Source organism: Arvicanthis niloticus, chromosome 30 (assembly GCF_011762505.2).
Source record: "Arvicanthis niloticus isolate mArvNil1 chromosome 30, mArvNil1.pat.X, whole genome shotgun sequence".
Lineage (NCBI taxonomy): Eukaryota > Metazoa > Chordata > Mammalia > Rodentia > Muridae > Arvicanthis > Arvicanthis niloticus.
Genome location: NC_133438.1, coordinates 19,970,727 through 19,985,050, shown reverse-complemented (window position 1 = coordinate 19,985,050; position 14,324 = coordinate 19,970,727). Strand labels below are relative to the sequence as shown.

At 41.7% G+C, this 14,324-nt stretch overlaps 1 protein-coding gene across 2 annotated transcripts; it reads left to right on the top strand.

The window, feature by feature from the left end:
- Positions 1 to 707: 707 nt before the first annotated feature.
- On the top strand, positions 708 to 11,536 carry Vnn1 (vanin 1). 2 transcript variants are annotated; one of them, XM_076928040.1, is made up of 8 exons: positions 972 to 1,108; positions 1,484 to 1,659; positions 3,004 to 3,134; positions 4,086 to 4,278; positions 5,056 to 5,347; positions 6,380 to 6,738; positions 9,390 to 9,560; positions 10,659 to 11,536. In XM_076928040.1, the coding sequence occupies exons 2-8, from the start codon at positions 1,549 to 1,551 to the stop codon at positions 10,833 to 10,835; spliced, it is 1,434 nt and encodes a 477-aa protein (XP_076784155.1). In that variant the 5' UTR covers positions 972 to 1,108; positions 1,484 to 1,548; the 3' UTR covers positions 10,836 to 11,536. The 2 variants fall into 2 exon arrangements, with proteins under 2 accessions (XP_076784154.1, XP_076784155.1); XM_076928039.1 differs by lacking the exon at positions 1,484 to 1,659 and having other exon boundaries at positions 708 to 1,108.
- The last annotated feature ends 2,788 nt before the right edge of the window (positions 11,537 to 14,324 follow it).

Genomic DNA, 14,324 nt, shown 5'->3' with positions numbered 1-14,324 from the left:
CCTGTTGTTTGAGTTAGGCTTGGAGGTTGGGCACAAATTGGCTCTGGCCAGCTTCTGAAAGCAAGAGAAGAAGGAGGAGGAGGAAGAGGAGGAGGAGGAGGAAGAAGAGGAGGAGGAGAAGGAAGGAGGAGGAGGAGGAAGAGGAGGAGGAGGAGGAGAACAAGAGATACACACACACACACACACACACACACACACACACACACACACACACACGGGGAGGGGGGCAATCACCTTTCTGAGAACAGAACCTTAAAATGTCTTTGGAGCAACTGCCTTAGGGGACAGGGGTTGGGAGGCACTCGGCATTTTATATATATATATATTTTAAGAGATGATTGTTCTCCCTGTCTCTTTAGTTTGGCTTAAAGTGAATCCACCTTTCTGAGAGGAGGCGTGTTGGCTAGGTGATTGACATTCCATGCCAATTAACTCTTATCTCTTGGGTAGTTTGGAATGTTCGGTATCGACCAAGGCAAAGAAATAGTTTGCTACAATGGGCTTCCACAGTGGCCCTAATCAAAGCTTCTGTAACTTTCCCCTCTGAGGGGATAATCATAGAATCTGTTTGGAGATGGGGTGAAACTGGGAGATAGCTATAACACACCTTTACCCTGAAAATCTAGAGATACAGTTTTAAAGCTTTCCACACAGGGACTAGACTCCAGTCCCACCCTCGCATGTGACCTCCAGGCAATGGGTGGGGGCTCACTTAGGAGGAGTTAAGTTCCCTTCTGCATTCCTCACTTAGAGAAACAAGGACAAAGTTTTCTTAAAATTAACCTTTTAAATTTATTTTGAAGACACCAAGGTCTGGGAACCATGTGACTCGTGCCTTGTTTATAAAAGTAGCGAGCTACGTTTTGGTTTTCCGCAGTCTTTGAACTTCAGCATGAGTATGTCTCGGTGGCTGGCGTGTGCTGCGGCGTTTTCTGTCTTCTGTGTCTTAAAAGCCAGCTCTCTGGACACTTTCCTCGCGGCTGTTTACGAGCATACTGTGATCCAGCCTAAACATACCCTGTTGCCCGTGTCTCACAGTGAAGCACTGGCATTAATGAACCAGAATCTGGACCTTCTGGAGGGAGCGATCGTAACAGCAGCGAAGCAGGTATCCTTTCTCCTCTCTCAGGCACCGAGTCCTGAGGATGGGGGAGGGGGTGGTTTTCAGAAAATCGGGTTCCTCTCAGGGTCAGTTCCGCTCACGACATTAGCATAGCCACGCTGCTTTGTTTTACAATGAGAATCCTTTCACCTCAAGATTATTAAACACGACCCTAACAAAGGGAGGAAATGGAGTTTGAAAATAACGTTGTCCTCATTATTTAAGCAGGACTCTGAGGAACTAAATATTCTGCTCTACATAAAAGGAACGTTATAAACACGGCAGAGACAGTTTGCTATATTCTCTTAGAAGAATGGCTATTTTATGTGTGTGAGTGTTTTGCCTGCGAGCACACATCATCTGTGTGCTTGGTACCCACAGAGGTCAGAAGAAGGTACTGGATCTGCTGTTACTGTTCCGGGGATTTGAGAGCAGCACTGTGGGTGATGGGACTTGAACCTGGGTCCTCTGTGATCTTAGCCACTGAACCATCTCTCCATCCACACCCCTTCAGTTGCTCTTTAAAGACGATAATAACCTCAGCATATCTTGTCTGGGTGAGTTTACAATTTGACAGGATCTGAAGTGCTCAGAGTGTTTGGCCACAGACATTCAGCTTGTAGCCTGAAGCAATTAAACTGGTTACAAACTCCTTTCCCTAAGTATCACAGAGACCCATTCATTTTAATTGCACTATCAAAGTATTACTGCTAATGTCCTTGAGTTGGATGAGGTGTGGAGTTTAAAGCAAATTTTGCAATGTGAGTGTGGTTTAGACAGGTTTAAGTAAGAACTCATGGCTCAGTTATACACCAGGGACTTGAAAGTATGGCTAACAGTAACATATAAACACAATGTGTTGGGTATAGTGGAACATGCTTTTACTCTCCGTATATCCCGGTGAGCCCCAGACCAACCAGGGTTACATATACACTGAGACCCAGTCTGTTGGTATCAGGCTCCAAACCCAGTGATATCATATCTAGATGACCCCCACATCATTGCCAAGGCAAATGCCATACATTCCCAAGATCCACCTGGCTACCTCCCACCTTCACCTGGGAGAGGCTACCTTGCCGCCCATATAAAACAGGGGGAATCCCCTGACCTCTCTCTCTCTCTTCTTCCATCTTCTTCCTCTTCTTCTCCCCCCCACCCCCAATCTTTGCCCAATCTCCTGACTAAATCTCACCTGGAACCATTTGGTCTGGTGTGGTCTGTTCTAAGCAGCGAGCAGACGTATATCACAGTCTCCAACTAAAATATTTATATATATATTAAAATTTAAAATACTATTACATGTTGATATTTCACCCTTAGTCCAACTCTTTCTTTAAAGGCCACAGCAATCTTCAAGGTGCTTTCCAATCTCAAAGAGCCTGTTGCCTCTAGGCAAGGACTAGGCTGGGTGACCAGTGTATGGCGTCCTTCCTCCTGAGGAGCAGGAGAATTCTGAGGATGCCAGACACAATTGACATAAGTTCATAGAGGGGTTGATTTGGTGGGGGGGGGGGGGCAGGGGGAGAAACGGGTTTAAAACTAAGGGGAGCAGAGGATTGTAGACCTCTGAATGGCCTAGACAGCTGTTGGTGTGCATTAAAAACGTCACCCGTGTGATAATGGCAGGATCAGAAAATCAAAGTGCTTGGGAAAAACAGATGTACACACGCAGTCTCAGCACTTGGGAGGTGGAGGCAGAGGCAGGAAGGTCAGGACTGTAAGGTAATTCTATGCCATACAGACAGTGAGTTTGAGGCCAGACTGGGCTATATGAGATCCTGTCTCACAACAAAACACAGCAGAACACAAGCCTGCCACTTAGTTTCCCAGCTCTTGCAGCTCATCTCTGAGAATTTGTTTGCCTGAGAAGTGTTTTAACTCTCTGTTTCTCTGTTTCTCAGGGTGCACACATTATTGTGACTCCAGAAGATGGTATATACGGTGTGCGTTTCACCAGGGATAGTATCTACCCATACCTGGAAGATATCCCAGACCCTCAAGTAAACTGGATACCCTGTGATAACCCAAAAAGGTAAAATAATAGTATATAGAGGGTAGCAAGCAGGGGGAGACATGAGAAGTTGTGGTGATGGAGAGAGTAGACAGATATGATCACATTTCACTGTAAACATACAAGAAATTCTCAAAGATACAGAAACAAACAAACAAACAAACAAACAAACCCATGACCAGTTCAGTTATGAACCTCTTCTTGTTTTACTCAGGACAGGAGTTGAAGACAGTGATCAGGTCCTGTGTTAGTCAGCTCTCTGCTTTTATCACTGGATAGCGGAGATAACCAGCTTCAAAGGAGACTGGGAGTCTCAGAGGTTTCAACCTGTGCTCATCTGACTTAGTCCTATAGGCTTATGGCAACATCACACAACATAGTGGGAAAGAATGGCAGGGCAGTCTTACTCACTATAGGGTAGCCTGGCAGGGCTAGGGCTGGGAGGTGGGTAGCCACTGCTAATTAGAACAGAGTTGATGAATTTAACTATCTTGTGAGCCTTTGGATGGACTACAGAATTGCAGGCTAGTCAGGACAGGTTTTCAGTGCCTTGTGTCATGGAGTCAGATTCGAGAGTGTTTTTTATTCTGCTGTCTTCCAGCTTCCTTCCAGGTCTGAATTTTGAGTCATGAATTTATTTCCTAGTATTTCCGAGTGCGTCTCCTATCAGGCCTTGGTTCATGAAAAGATCATGAAAGGATTTGCGTTACAATATTCAGAGCATCCTGCAGATGTTCTAAAACAAACATATAACTGCATGTGTAAATTACAGATTTGATACATATTATGATTCAGAAATCGGTATGGATGAATTCTTAACCCCAGAATGTATTTCTATGGCCAAGTCTTTTGTTGTCTTAATCCTTTTTTTTTCTATCTATCATTTTGAATAGTTGTATATATCAAAACCACAGATTTTGTTAAAAAACGAATCCAGATTTTTTTAAAAAAATTCTCTTTCAACTATACCAGATTTGGCTCTGCCCCGGTGCAGGAGAGACTCAGCTGCTTGGCCAAGAACAACTCAATCTATGTTGTGGCAAACATGGGAGACAAGAAACCATGCAATGCCAGTGATTCTCACTGTCCGCCTGATGGCCGATTTCAGTACAACACTGATGTGGTATTTGATTCCCAGGGTAAACTGATTGCACGATACCATAAGGTACAGTTATTAATTAATTAATCAGCACTCATCAGTATTAATTAATCTCCATCAACATTAGTTGATTTTCATCACTATTAATCAACATTAACTGATATATTAATATCAACCAACATTAATATTAATTAATTGATAGCCATTAATATTAATTAATTAATTAGCCAAACTGAGTAGTCAAATAAAAGTGAGAGGGAGAACAATTATTATTTATAATAATAAAGGTGCATTAGAGGGAAGTGGTGACAGCAGAGAGGGCAGTATTTAGATGTGATGTTTTCCTATAAAAAGACCCAAGGTATTCCCAGTGTGTTCAGCAATTCAGGAGCAGGTCATCTGGGGTGGGTGACAGTCACTTGAAGCCACCTTCACTGAACTACTCTGTCATCTTTTGGGTTTTGACTTTTAAAACTGCCTAAGTAATGGGTCAAAGGTGAACTAAAAAGACCTTATGGAACAGATTTTGTCCCTAGAAAGGAGGGAAGGAAGTTCTTTGTACATGGTGAGGGTGAGGTGTTTTGTTGATAGTTGTCTGTTTCATTGTTGCTTTTAATATCTGAGTCTGTCTATATAGACAAATGCACCGGCCCACACCATCTGTACTGAGAAGGGAGTCATTGGTTCTGTTCTATGGGAACAGCTCTGACTCCCTAAGGGGCTGCTCTTCCATAAAGATGGTAGTCATACATGAAGTATTGAACGAGTGTGTTTTTGCATGTATAGAAATGTCTCGGGAAGTTTCCTAGACTTTTACTCCCCCGAATTGTTTGTTCATTACAGCAAAACCTTTTCATGGGTGAAGAGCAATTCAATGCCCCCATGGAGCCTGAGTTCGTGACTTTCGACACCCCCTTTGGAAAGTTTGGCATCTTCACCTGTTTCGATATTCTCTTCCATGACCCTGCTATCACCCTGGTGACAGAGTTCCAGGTGGACACCATACTGTTCCCAACCGCCTGGATGGACGTTCTTCCTCATTTGGCAGCCATTGAATTCCACTCAGCTTGGGCTATGGGCATGGGGGTCAATTTTCTAGCGGCTAATCTACATAATCCCTTGAGGAGAATTACAGGTAGGTAATATGCGATCTTTAAACTTTAGTTAGAAAGAGCGTCTAAAAATAATTAGTATGTGCATTTTTTATTTTTTGCCTAAAATTTTAAAGCTAATATAGTCTTTTAATAGAAAGTATTTGTTAAACTACATATAAATATATGTAAGTAGTAAAGATATATATACATACATATGGTATGTAGTAAAGATATGTGTAAATATATATATACATACATACATATATATATACACATATAGTACATAGTAAAATTACATATATATATTAATCCAATATATAAACCCATATATATGTATATGTGTGTGTGTGTGTGTGTGTGTGTATGTATTTTGCCTGCATGTCTGTCTGTGCAGCAGATGTGTGTAGTATTCTTCTTCGAGCATTTCAGATTCCTTGGAACTGTGTTAGGAACAGTTGTGAGCCACCATCTGAGTGCTGGGTATCAAACTTAGGGCCTGTGGAAGAACAGCCAGTGTTTTTAAACACTGAGCCATCTCTGTAGCCCAACTCCTAGTTTTGAATATTTAGTTGGTGATATGCTGTCAATTCAATCCCTAGGAAAATTAATGTTGTCGCTGTGTGGATATTGCACAGTTGTAATCCCAGGACTCAGAAGACTAAATAAAGCAGGAAGTCCTTTTGCCAGCCTGGGCTAAATAGTGAATTGGAGGCCAGCCTGGACGACATAGAGAGACTCTGTCTCAAAAAAGAAAAAAAAAAAAGAATCCAAAGGAAATAAAATAATAAACATCAAAATAATACATGTCCCCATTTGCTAGATTTATTTAATATTACTCAACTTGAAAGTGCAACTTTTCTTCGTTTTCAAAATTTCAATATATGTAAAATTCTTCTTTTAAACGTGTCTGTATTGCCATATCTTATTGAATTTTATCTTGCCTTTGCTGCTGGTCAGAATATATTAAGGGAATTAGTAAAATATGCTGCTTAGAGGGAATAAACCAATGAGTTTTGGATACCAGCGATTATCACAAAATCTCTTTATTTTCCTGTTTCCAACTGTATTTCCAGGAAGTGGTATCTATGCACCCAGTTCTCCAAGGGCCTTTCACTACGACAGGAAGACCCAGGAAGGAAAACTCCTCCTGGCTCAGTTGGACTCCCACCCGAGTCACTCGCCAGTGAACTGGACTTCCTATGCCAGCAGTGTAGAAGCACCCCTAAGCGAAAACCAGGAATTCCGGAGTACTGTTTTTTATGATGAGTTTACCTTTGTAGAGCTCAAAGGGATTGCAGGAAATTACACTGTTTGCCAGAACAACCTCTGCTGCCATCTAAGCTACCAAATGTCCGAGAAGAGAGCGGATGAGGTCTATGCCCTTGGGGCATTTGACGGGTTGCACACCGTGGAAGGACAGTATCATCTGGAGGTAATGTCTGCGTCACAGCTGAGCAAAACTGAGTGTCATGACAATCAATGGAGCTAGTTTTTAGTATAGTATACATCCACCTCACTTCAGGCAGTATTTTTGTTAGGGTTTCTGTTGCTGAGATGAAACACCACGATCAAAAGCAAGTTGGGATATAATAGTCTTGGTCACTGTTGCTGTGAAGTCACCATGACGATGGCGACTCGTATACAAGAAAACTTTAACTGGGGCTTTTGTAGAGGTTAAGCCCGTTATCATCATGGTGGGGAGGGTTGTCACCGTGCAGACAGCAGGAAAGGAGTCACTAGGCATGGCTTGGGCTGTTGAAACCTCAAAGTGTGTCAACCCAGTGACACACTCCCTCCAAAAAGGCCACAACTTCTAATCTTTTCAAACAGTGTTCTTCCCTGGTGACCAAGCATTCAAATCTACGTGGGGGGTATTCTTATTCGGAACACCATAGGGAGAAAAAATTTTTGTTGTTGTTTGTTTGTTTGTTTTGCTTATACTTCCACATCAGCGCACTTGATCTAAAGGAGTCCAGGCTGGAACCAGAGAGAGGAGCTGATGTAGAGGCAACACCAATGTTAAAATTATTCAAATTTCAGAGAAAGAACAATATATCAAGTGTAGTCAAATCTGGGGATTTTCTTTGTGCTCATCGATGCCTGTTTTCCTTTACAAAAGAACTTAACACCAAGTATACACTCAGTGCTTAACATAGACGAGTTGCCCCTGAGACTATTTAGCAGAATGGGTTACTGCTGAGGTACAGGTCTCTCCCAGTCAGCAGGAAGAGGGAGGCTTAGATAGAGCCTGTGTTTTGACTCCTTAGTCTGCCTTTCAGCCTATCTCACTCAAAACATTACAGTGTTCTCACAGGGCTATCCGTCGACAGTTTCTGCCAAATCTATCCTATTCTTTATACTATTGCGAAATAAATTACAATGCTTCTTCTGATTCTATGACTTTCTCACTGAAAATTCCTCACTAAACTACTAATTGATAGTCAAATGCCTAAGGGACGTGGGAAGGCTTGGCACGTGGTCCCTCTGCTCTGGTCCTTCACACACATGCTCTCAGCTTCAACTTCCAGTGTCCATAGACTCTCCACATGTTAATGAGCTGCTACTCCTTTTTGGGTGATGGCTCCCACCTGCTCACGCTTCATCCCACTTCCAGTTGTTATCTTTGCTGTAAAGGATGCTTGCTGCATCTGCAGGACCTCTGTCACGCCTCAGCTAGGTTAGCAACCTCCTTTGTATGTTCCCGGACATCTCTGCTTGGCTTTATGAATGCCCTACCGTGGCCCATTAGTCTCACCCTTGAGGACTGACAGCTCTGCAGTGCTACCGACAACTGTGCTTGCTGACGACATTTTGTTTACTGTGTAAACACGTCAGCCATGCTGCTTCCTTTTCACAGACATCAGAGTACTAAGTGTGGACTAGGTGAACAGCAGTGTTAATGATGGAAAGGCGAGCGTATCGTCCACTTGAGAAGCACAGTGCCTAGTGGAGTAGAGAGACACGTGAGAGAGTAGTTCTGCGGGGTTGACAAGTGAGAAAAAAGACACATGTGTATGTTTTGCTGGAAGAGTATCTAGTTGCTGAATGTAATCTTGTCTGGAGACCCAGGGAAATTTCTAGAACTGATGCTGGCAAGAAGAATGCGAGTGTGAAGGTATCCTTCATAGGTCTAAATGTCTACAGTTGTTTCCTCTGACAGTGTACTATGGGAAGCACTGAGGACTGGAGTAATTTATAATTAAGTATATTAGTTATTCAGCAGTAAACCAGATGGTTATAACGAGGAAGAACCATTTTACCAGCTAAAGATGCAGAGGGAGTTTTCTTTTTCTTTTTTTTATTGGATATTTTATTTACATTTCAGATGCCATCCCCTTTCCCCAATTCCCCTCTCTAGAAAACCCCTATCCCTTGCCCCCTCCTTTTTTTTTTTTTTTTTTTTTTGCTTTTATACAATTTTTAAAAAAATGTTAATCAAAGGCTTTATAAGTTTGGTCATGTTCAATCAGAAGTGTAACCCAATACCCAACCTAGATATATCAACTATCTTTGACTGGTGGAGGCATGTGAACATCTGCCTCCATGTCCCCCTCCTCTTTCTCTCTCTTTCATCACCTAGCTTCTCCTCTCCTTACTCATTCTCTTCCAGAGGGAGTTTTCTAGAACAGAGTATTTCAACTGACTTCTTTCCTTCCTTCCTTCCTTCCTCCCTCCCTCCCTCCCTCCCTCCCTCCCTCCCTCCCTCCCTCCCTCCCTCCCTCCCCCCTCTTATTGTTGTTGTTATAAAAATATGTTCCTGTTATGTGGCCCTGATTTTGAGTTCAGATTTGTCTTGAACTGTTGGTTCTTCAGCCTCAGTCTCCAGCTTACTGAGATTATAGACATACCTCACCATATCTAGTTTATCTGATGACTTCAGTTTTTTTTTTTTTTTTTTTTTTTCAGAGTAGGTAGCATCAAGTTACTGAGGGAATTAAAACACCTTCACACATCTTTAGGGTATAGCTAACATATGGCACACAGCATGGCATTTTGATACATGACTACACTGCAGAGAGATTCGATGAAGCTAGTTCTACATTCCTCTTGATTTTAATGTCTCCATTTGCATTCCTTGTCTAGATTTGCATTCTGCTAAAATGTAAAACTACCAATTTACACACCTGTGGTAGTTCAGTGGATACAGCTTCTACCAGGTTTGAAATGTTCTCCCTCAGTGGCACTTTTGGAACCCAGTATGTCTTCCCTGAGGTGTTGCTGAGTGAAGTCAAGCTTGCACCTGGGGAGTTTCAGGTAACAATCTTTGTTTGATATAGCCAATTAATTTGGTATACGAGGCATTTTGACATCAAAACTTAACCCCAATTCTTCCAAATGTAAGTATCTCCATTTGAAAAGGGTAACATTGTCTTTGAGGATCATGGGCAGACTGATACTGAGCAGACTCAATTTCTTGCTTGAAAACAAACAGAATCAGCATTTTCTCTTAACAACAAAGAAAGCTTATTGGGGCAATGTATGATGGATCATTGTGTCTGCATTGTTCAAGGTGTGATGAGCAGGAAGGAGATTCAATGATAGTTGGGTCAGACTCAACAAAGAAGTCCCTCAAGACCACTGGGTTTAATGCCCAGTAAGATTACAGGGAAAAAGGAGGGAAAAAAGCTGAAGGAGAAAATTCATGGATGAGCCAGGCGGTGGTGGCGCATGCCTTTAATCCCAGCACTTGGGAGGCAGAGGCAGGCGGATTTCTGAGTTCGAGGCTAGCCTGGTCTACAGAGTGAGTTCCAGGACATCCAGGGCTACACAGAGAAACCCTGTCTTGAAAAACAAACAAACAAAAAAAAAAAAAGAAAAGAAAATTCATGGATGGTTATTGTTTGCAAGAAGGAAAACTTCCAAATCCCAGAAATAATGGCTTGCTCCATAAACCAATATATCTTCTCAGCAGCCTTCTTCCTTGACTGTGCAAGTCTTCGTCTCATAGAAGTGATTGCAGGGGTGAGGGTGCACCATGGGAAGCTAGGGGTCGTGGGGAGCCAGTGACAGAGTAATAGACGTGGCCTAAACCCCACCTTGGTCCATTGCTACTGACTATTTGTGGTGGTCTTCAAGGGTCTGAACAGACTGGATTACTAATGACTACCTCCGATTTTTCATGCCTATTAATTCATGAGGATGCTTCCTTAGATAAGCACTTCATTAGGCATTGATTACATGCATTAAATAATAAATGAACCAGTGTCAAATTTTCTTATACCCTGCAACATTTTAAATATTCAAAGAACAGAGTTTGGCCATTACTTTAAGCTATTCCTTTTGTTTATTAAAAGCACTGTGGGGTTTTTGTAACTTAAATAGACTTTATGTACTGTTCTATGTTTTAATCAGGTATTAAGTGATGGGCGTCTGGTTAGCCTGAAGCCAACATCTGGACCTGTGTTAACAGTCAGTCTCTTTGGGAGGTTCTACGAGAAGGACTGGGCATCAAATGCTTCCTCAGACCTCATAGCACATTCACTGATAATAATGCTGATTGTGACACCTATTATGCACTACTTGTGCTGATAGGATTTTTACATTTTCCATTTTATTTAGAAAATTCAAAATGGTGGATGTAGAAAAAAATATGTTTGCCAACAGTGGACTCGGGTGTAAGCGAATGAAGTGTCTCTTCTTTAAAGAAACATATGCATACCAGATACATTTCAGGAAAGTTAACAAAACTTTGAGCATTGGTCAGTCTTGGAACTGAGTCGTTGGGCCAAATGAAGGTCACAGTGTTTTATTCAGAAGAAATAAAAATTTCAGTTAAAAGGCACTTCAAAATATCATGATATATATTTACAAGAGGTTTCGATCTATTATACATCTTACTCAGTTATGCTTAAAATTTCCAATGTGCTTGTTCATTTGGGCCATTTAGTACTTATGTCAACAATACATTTCCATTCTCTTATGGACCAAATCCTGTGGCTTGAATTTTTAAATTCAAGTCCCCGTTCCCACAACCTCGGAATGTGACTGCCTTGGTGTCTTGGGAAATAAAGACAGAAGTGGCATCATTAGCATAGACTTTAGTCTGTTATGACTGATATCCTCAGAAGAAATCAGGACCAAGACAAGCATCAAGAGAAGCCCATGTGAACACAGAAAAAGATGCTCATCTACAACAAGGAGAGGGGCCTGAGGAGGAAGCAAACCTGCCAACATGTTGAATTCCAGGCCCCCAGAATCACAAGGCAATAAATAAATTTCTTTTTTAAGTCTTTGGCTCTCTGTTATGGCAGTTCAAACATAAAAACAGCAACAAGACCAACACAGTTCTCTCTTTGGCCCCATTTTCAAATCCAAAGATTTGGGGGCCAGGCAGTGGTGCTGCACGCCTTTAATCCCAGCACTTGGGAGGCAGAGGCAGGCGGATTTCTGAGTTCGATGTCATCCTGGTCTACAGAGTGAGTTCCAGGACAGCCAGGACTACACAGAGAAACCCTGTCTTAAAAAACAACAACAACAAAAAACAAGAACAAATCTAAAGATTTGGACAAAATGGTTTACTTAGAAGAGTGTCCAGATGGCACAGCCACCGGATCACTGAAAATCTCCTAAATTAGGAAACAAGAAAGCCACATTTTTGAAAATATATGTTTAGTGTAACATTAAATGTTCTCTTTCAGTAACAGTAAAAGCTTTAGATATTATACCTCGAAGCAAAGCAAAGGGCAGATTTTAAATAAAAATCCTTGCACGTGCCCATTGGGAGCACATGTGTGTGCCCATTGCTGTCTTTTGGAATGGATTTATCCTTACCCTTCACCTACTTTGAGACAGGGTCACTCTTTGTAACTCATTTCTGGAATTACAAAGCTGAGTAGCCACCAAGCTTCTAGAGAACATTCTGTCTCTGCCCTCATCTAGCTACAGGAGGACTGGTTTTACAGAACACATGATCCAGTTTCTGGCTTTTATGTGGGTTCTGGGATTCTGAATATAGGTCATCAGGTTTACATAGCAGTGCTTTATCCTCTGGGCCATCTCCCCACCCAAAGGATACTGATTTCTTGGCCAGTGATTATTAATGCCATGGCACAGTTACATCTTTGCCTTTCTAAGAAAGGTAAGTTACATTCCTCATCAGAGTATAGGAGGAGGCTAAAAAGAAACACACAATATCGACATACACATGTCCTAGAGTAAAGATCAAAGTGGCTTGACCATATCTGTTGATTTGTCACAGAGAATGAACTCAAGATATGGAGAAAAACAATAACACGAAGAATGGAAAGGTTTCAGGTCTGAAAGGTAATTTTTCAATGGTCAATGAGCAGTCAGGAAATAAAGAACAGTGAGCCTGCTCACTCACACATATGTCTCTCTGTGAGTGTCTGTGTTTGTATGTATGTGCATGAGTATGTGTATGTGTATATGTGTGTGTGTGTATGTGTGTGTGTATTCAATGCCCATATGCATGCTTGCATGCAGGTCAGAGACGAGTGTTAGGTGTCTTCCTTGATCATTTTCCATCTTGTTTTTTTGAGTCAGGGTATCTCTTGTAACAAGGAGCTTGATGAATCCATTAGCCTGGCTGGAAAGCAATCTTCAGTGCTGACATTGTAGGCATACACCACCATGTCTTGCTTTTCGAGTGAGTATAGTGTAGCCCATTCTCATCAAATCCTTATGTGTACCGGGTCCTCATGCTTGAGTAACAGTTTGCTGACAGAGCCATCTCCCACTGTAAGAGTACACTCTTTTAATATTCCGTTCTGAAATTGTTCTTTCTGGTGGAAGAGCCACATGGATAACAAACATGGGTATCATCTTGAACAGCTATTTAGACATCAATACTTTCTATAAACTTTGACACCATGCCAAAGCAAAGAGAGCCTGCCTGTCACTATGGTGGTAAATTATTTGATAGATGGTTAATGTTTGGGCAAAGTACATGTAGACATGTTAATTGACTAACTTTGAACTGAGCTATGGAAATATCAGTATCACAGATTAGGTGTTAATTTAATGAAATTTAGGGTAAACCAGATGACGTCTTTCTTCCCATCTATGGTAAAATTTTATTATTTATTTATTTATTTTTTAAACAAAACAATTAATTGAGGGTTTATTTGCTATTACAACATAAATGAAATCAAATCAAAATTCTTGCTGTTATGTGCACTTAGTACTAGGAAAGAAGGTATTGTAGAAATTAATTATAAAAATACTGCAATGAGAAAATAACCTGATAGCCTGAAATTAGCTTTCCAAGAACACATGTAACAACAGCAAGATATAATATTGCCTTCAAAGATTGCCACAGAAATATATTACATTGCTTTTAGTGATTAGGACAATTTTGAGTACTATTTTGAAGTGAAAACTATACCACTTTATCTCATCTGCTGTTAAATCTAGTTCATAAGAATCTTCTACTTGATCAAATATGGAGACCCACAGCTGGGCAATGCACAGGGAGGAGAAACTTTGGAATACTCTGTCCTAAATGGGATGTCTCCCTCAAGCCCCTCCCTCAGGGGTCAGGGAGCTCTGTGGAAGAGGAGGCAGGAAGATTGTAAGAGCCAGAAGGCATGGAGGACACCAAGGAAACAAGGCCTTCTAAGCACAGCGGAACCAATGCACATATAAATTCCAGAGACTGTACCAGCATGTGAAGGACCTTGTCTTACTCAGGGTTTTACTGCTGTGAACAGACACCATGACCAAGACAAGTCTTATAAAGGACAACATTTAATTGGTTTACAGGTTCAGAGGTTCAGTCCACTATCATCAGGGCGGGAACATGGTAGCATCCAGGTAGACACAGTGCAGAAGGAGCTGAGAGTTCTATATCTTCGTCTGAAGGCTGCTAGCAGAATACTGACTTCTAGGCAGCTAGGACAAGGTTCTTAAATCCATGCCCACAGTGGCACACCCACTCCAAAAAGGCCACACCTCCAAATAGTGCCACTCCCTAGGCCAAGCATATTCAAACCATGACAGGCCTGCACAGGTCTGAACTTGTAAGGCCCCCACGAAGGAAGGACTTCACCCAAGCCTCGG

Coding starts and splice junctions, on each gene's coding strand:
- Vnn1 (XM_076928039.1), top strand. CDS start 893: ATGAGTATGTCTCGGTGGCTGGCGTGTGCTGCGGCGTTTTCTGTCTTC. Junction 4,279..5,055: donor TGATTGCACGATACCATAAG/GTACAGTTATTA, acceptor TGTTCATTACAG/CAAAACCTTTTCATGGGTGA. Junction 9,561..10,658: donor TTGCACCTGGGGAGTTTCAG/GTAACAATCTTT, acceptor TGTTTTAATCAG/GTATTAAGTGATGGGCGTCT.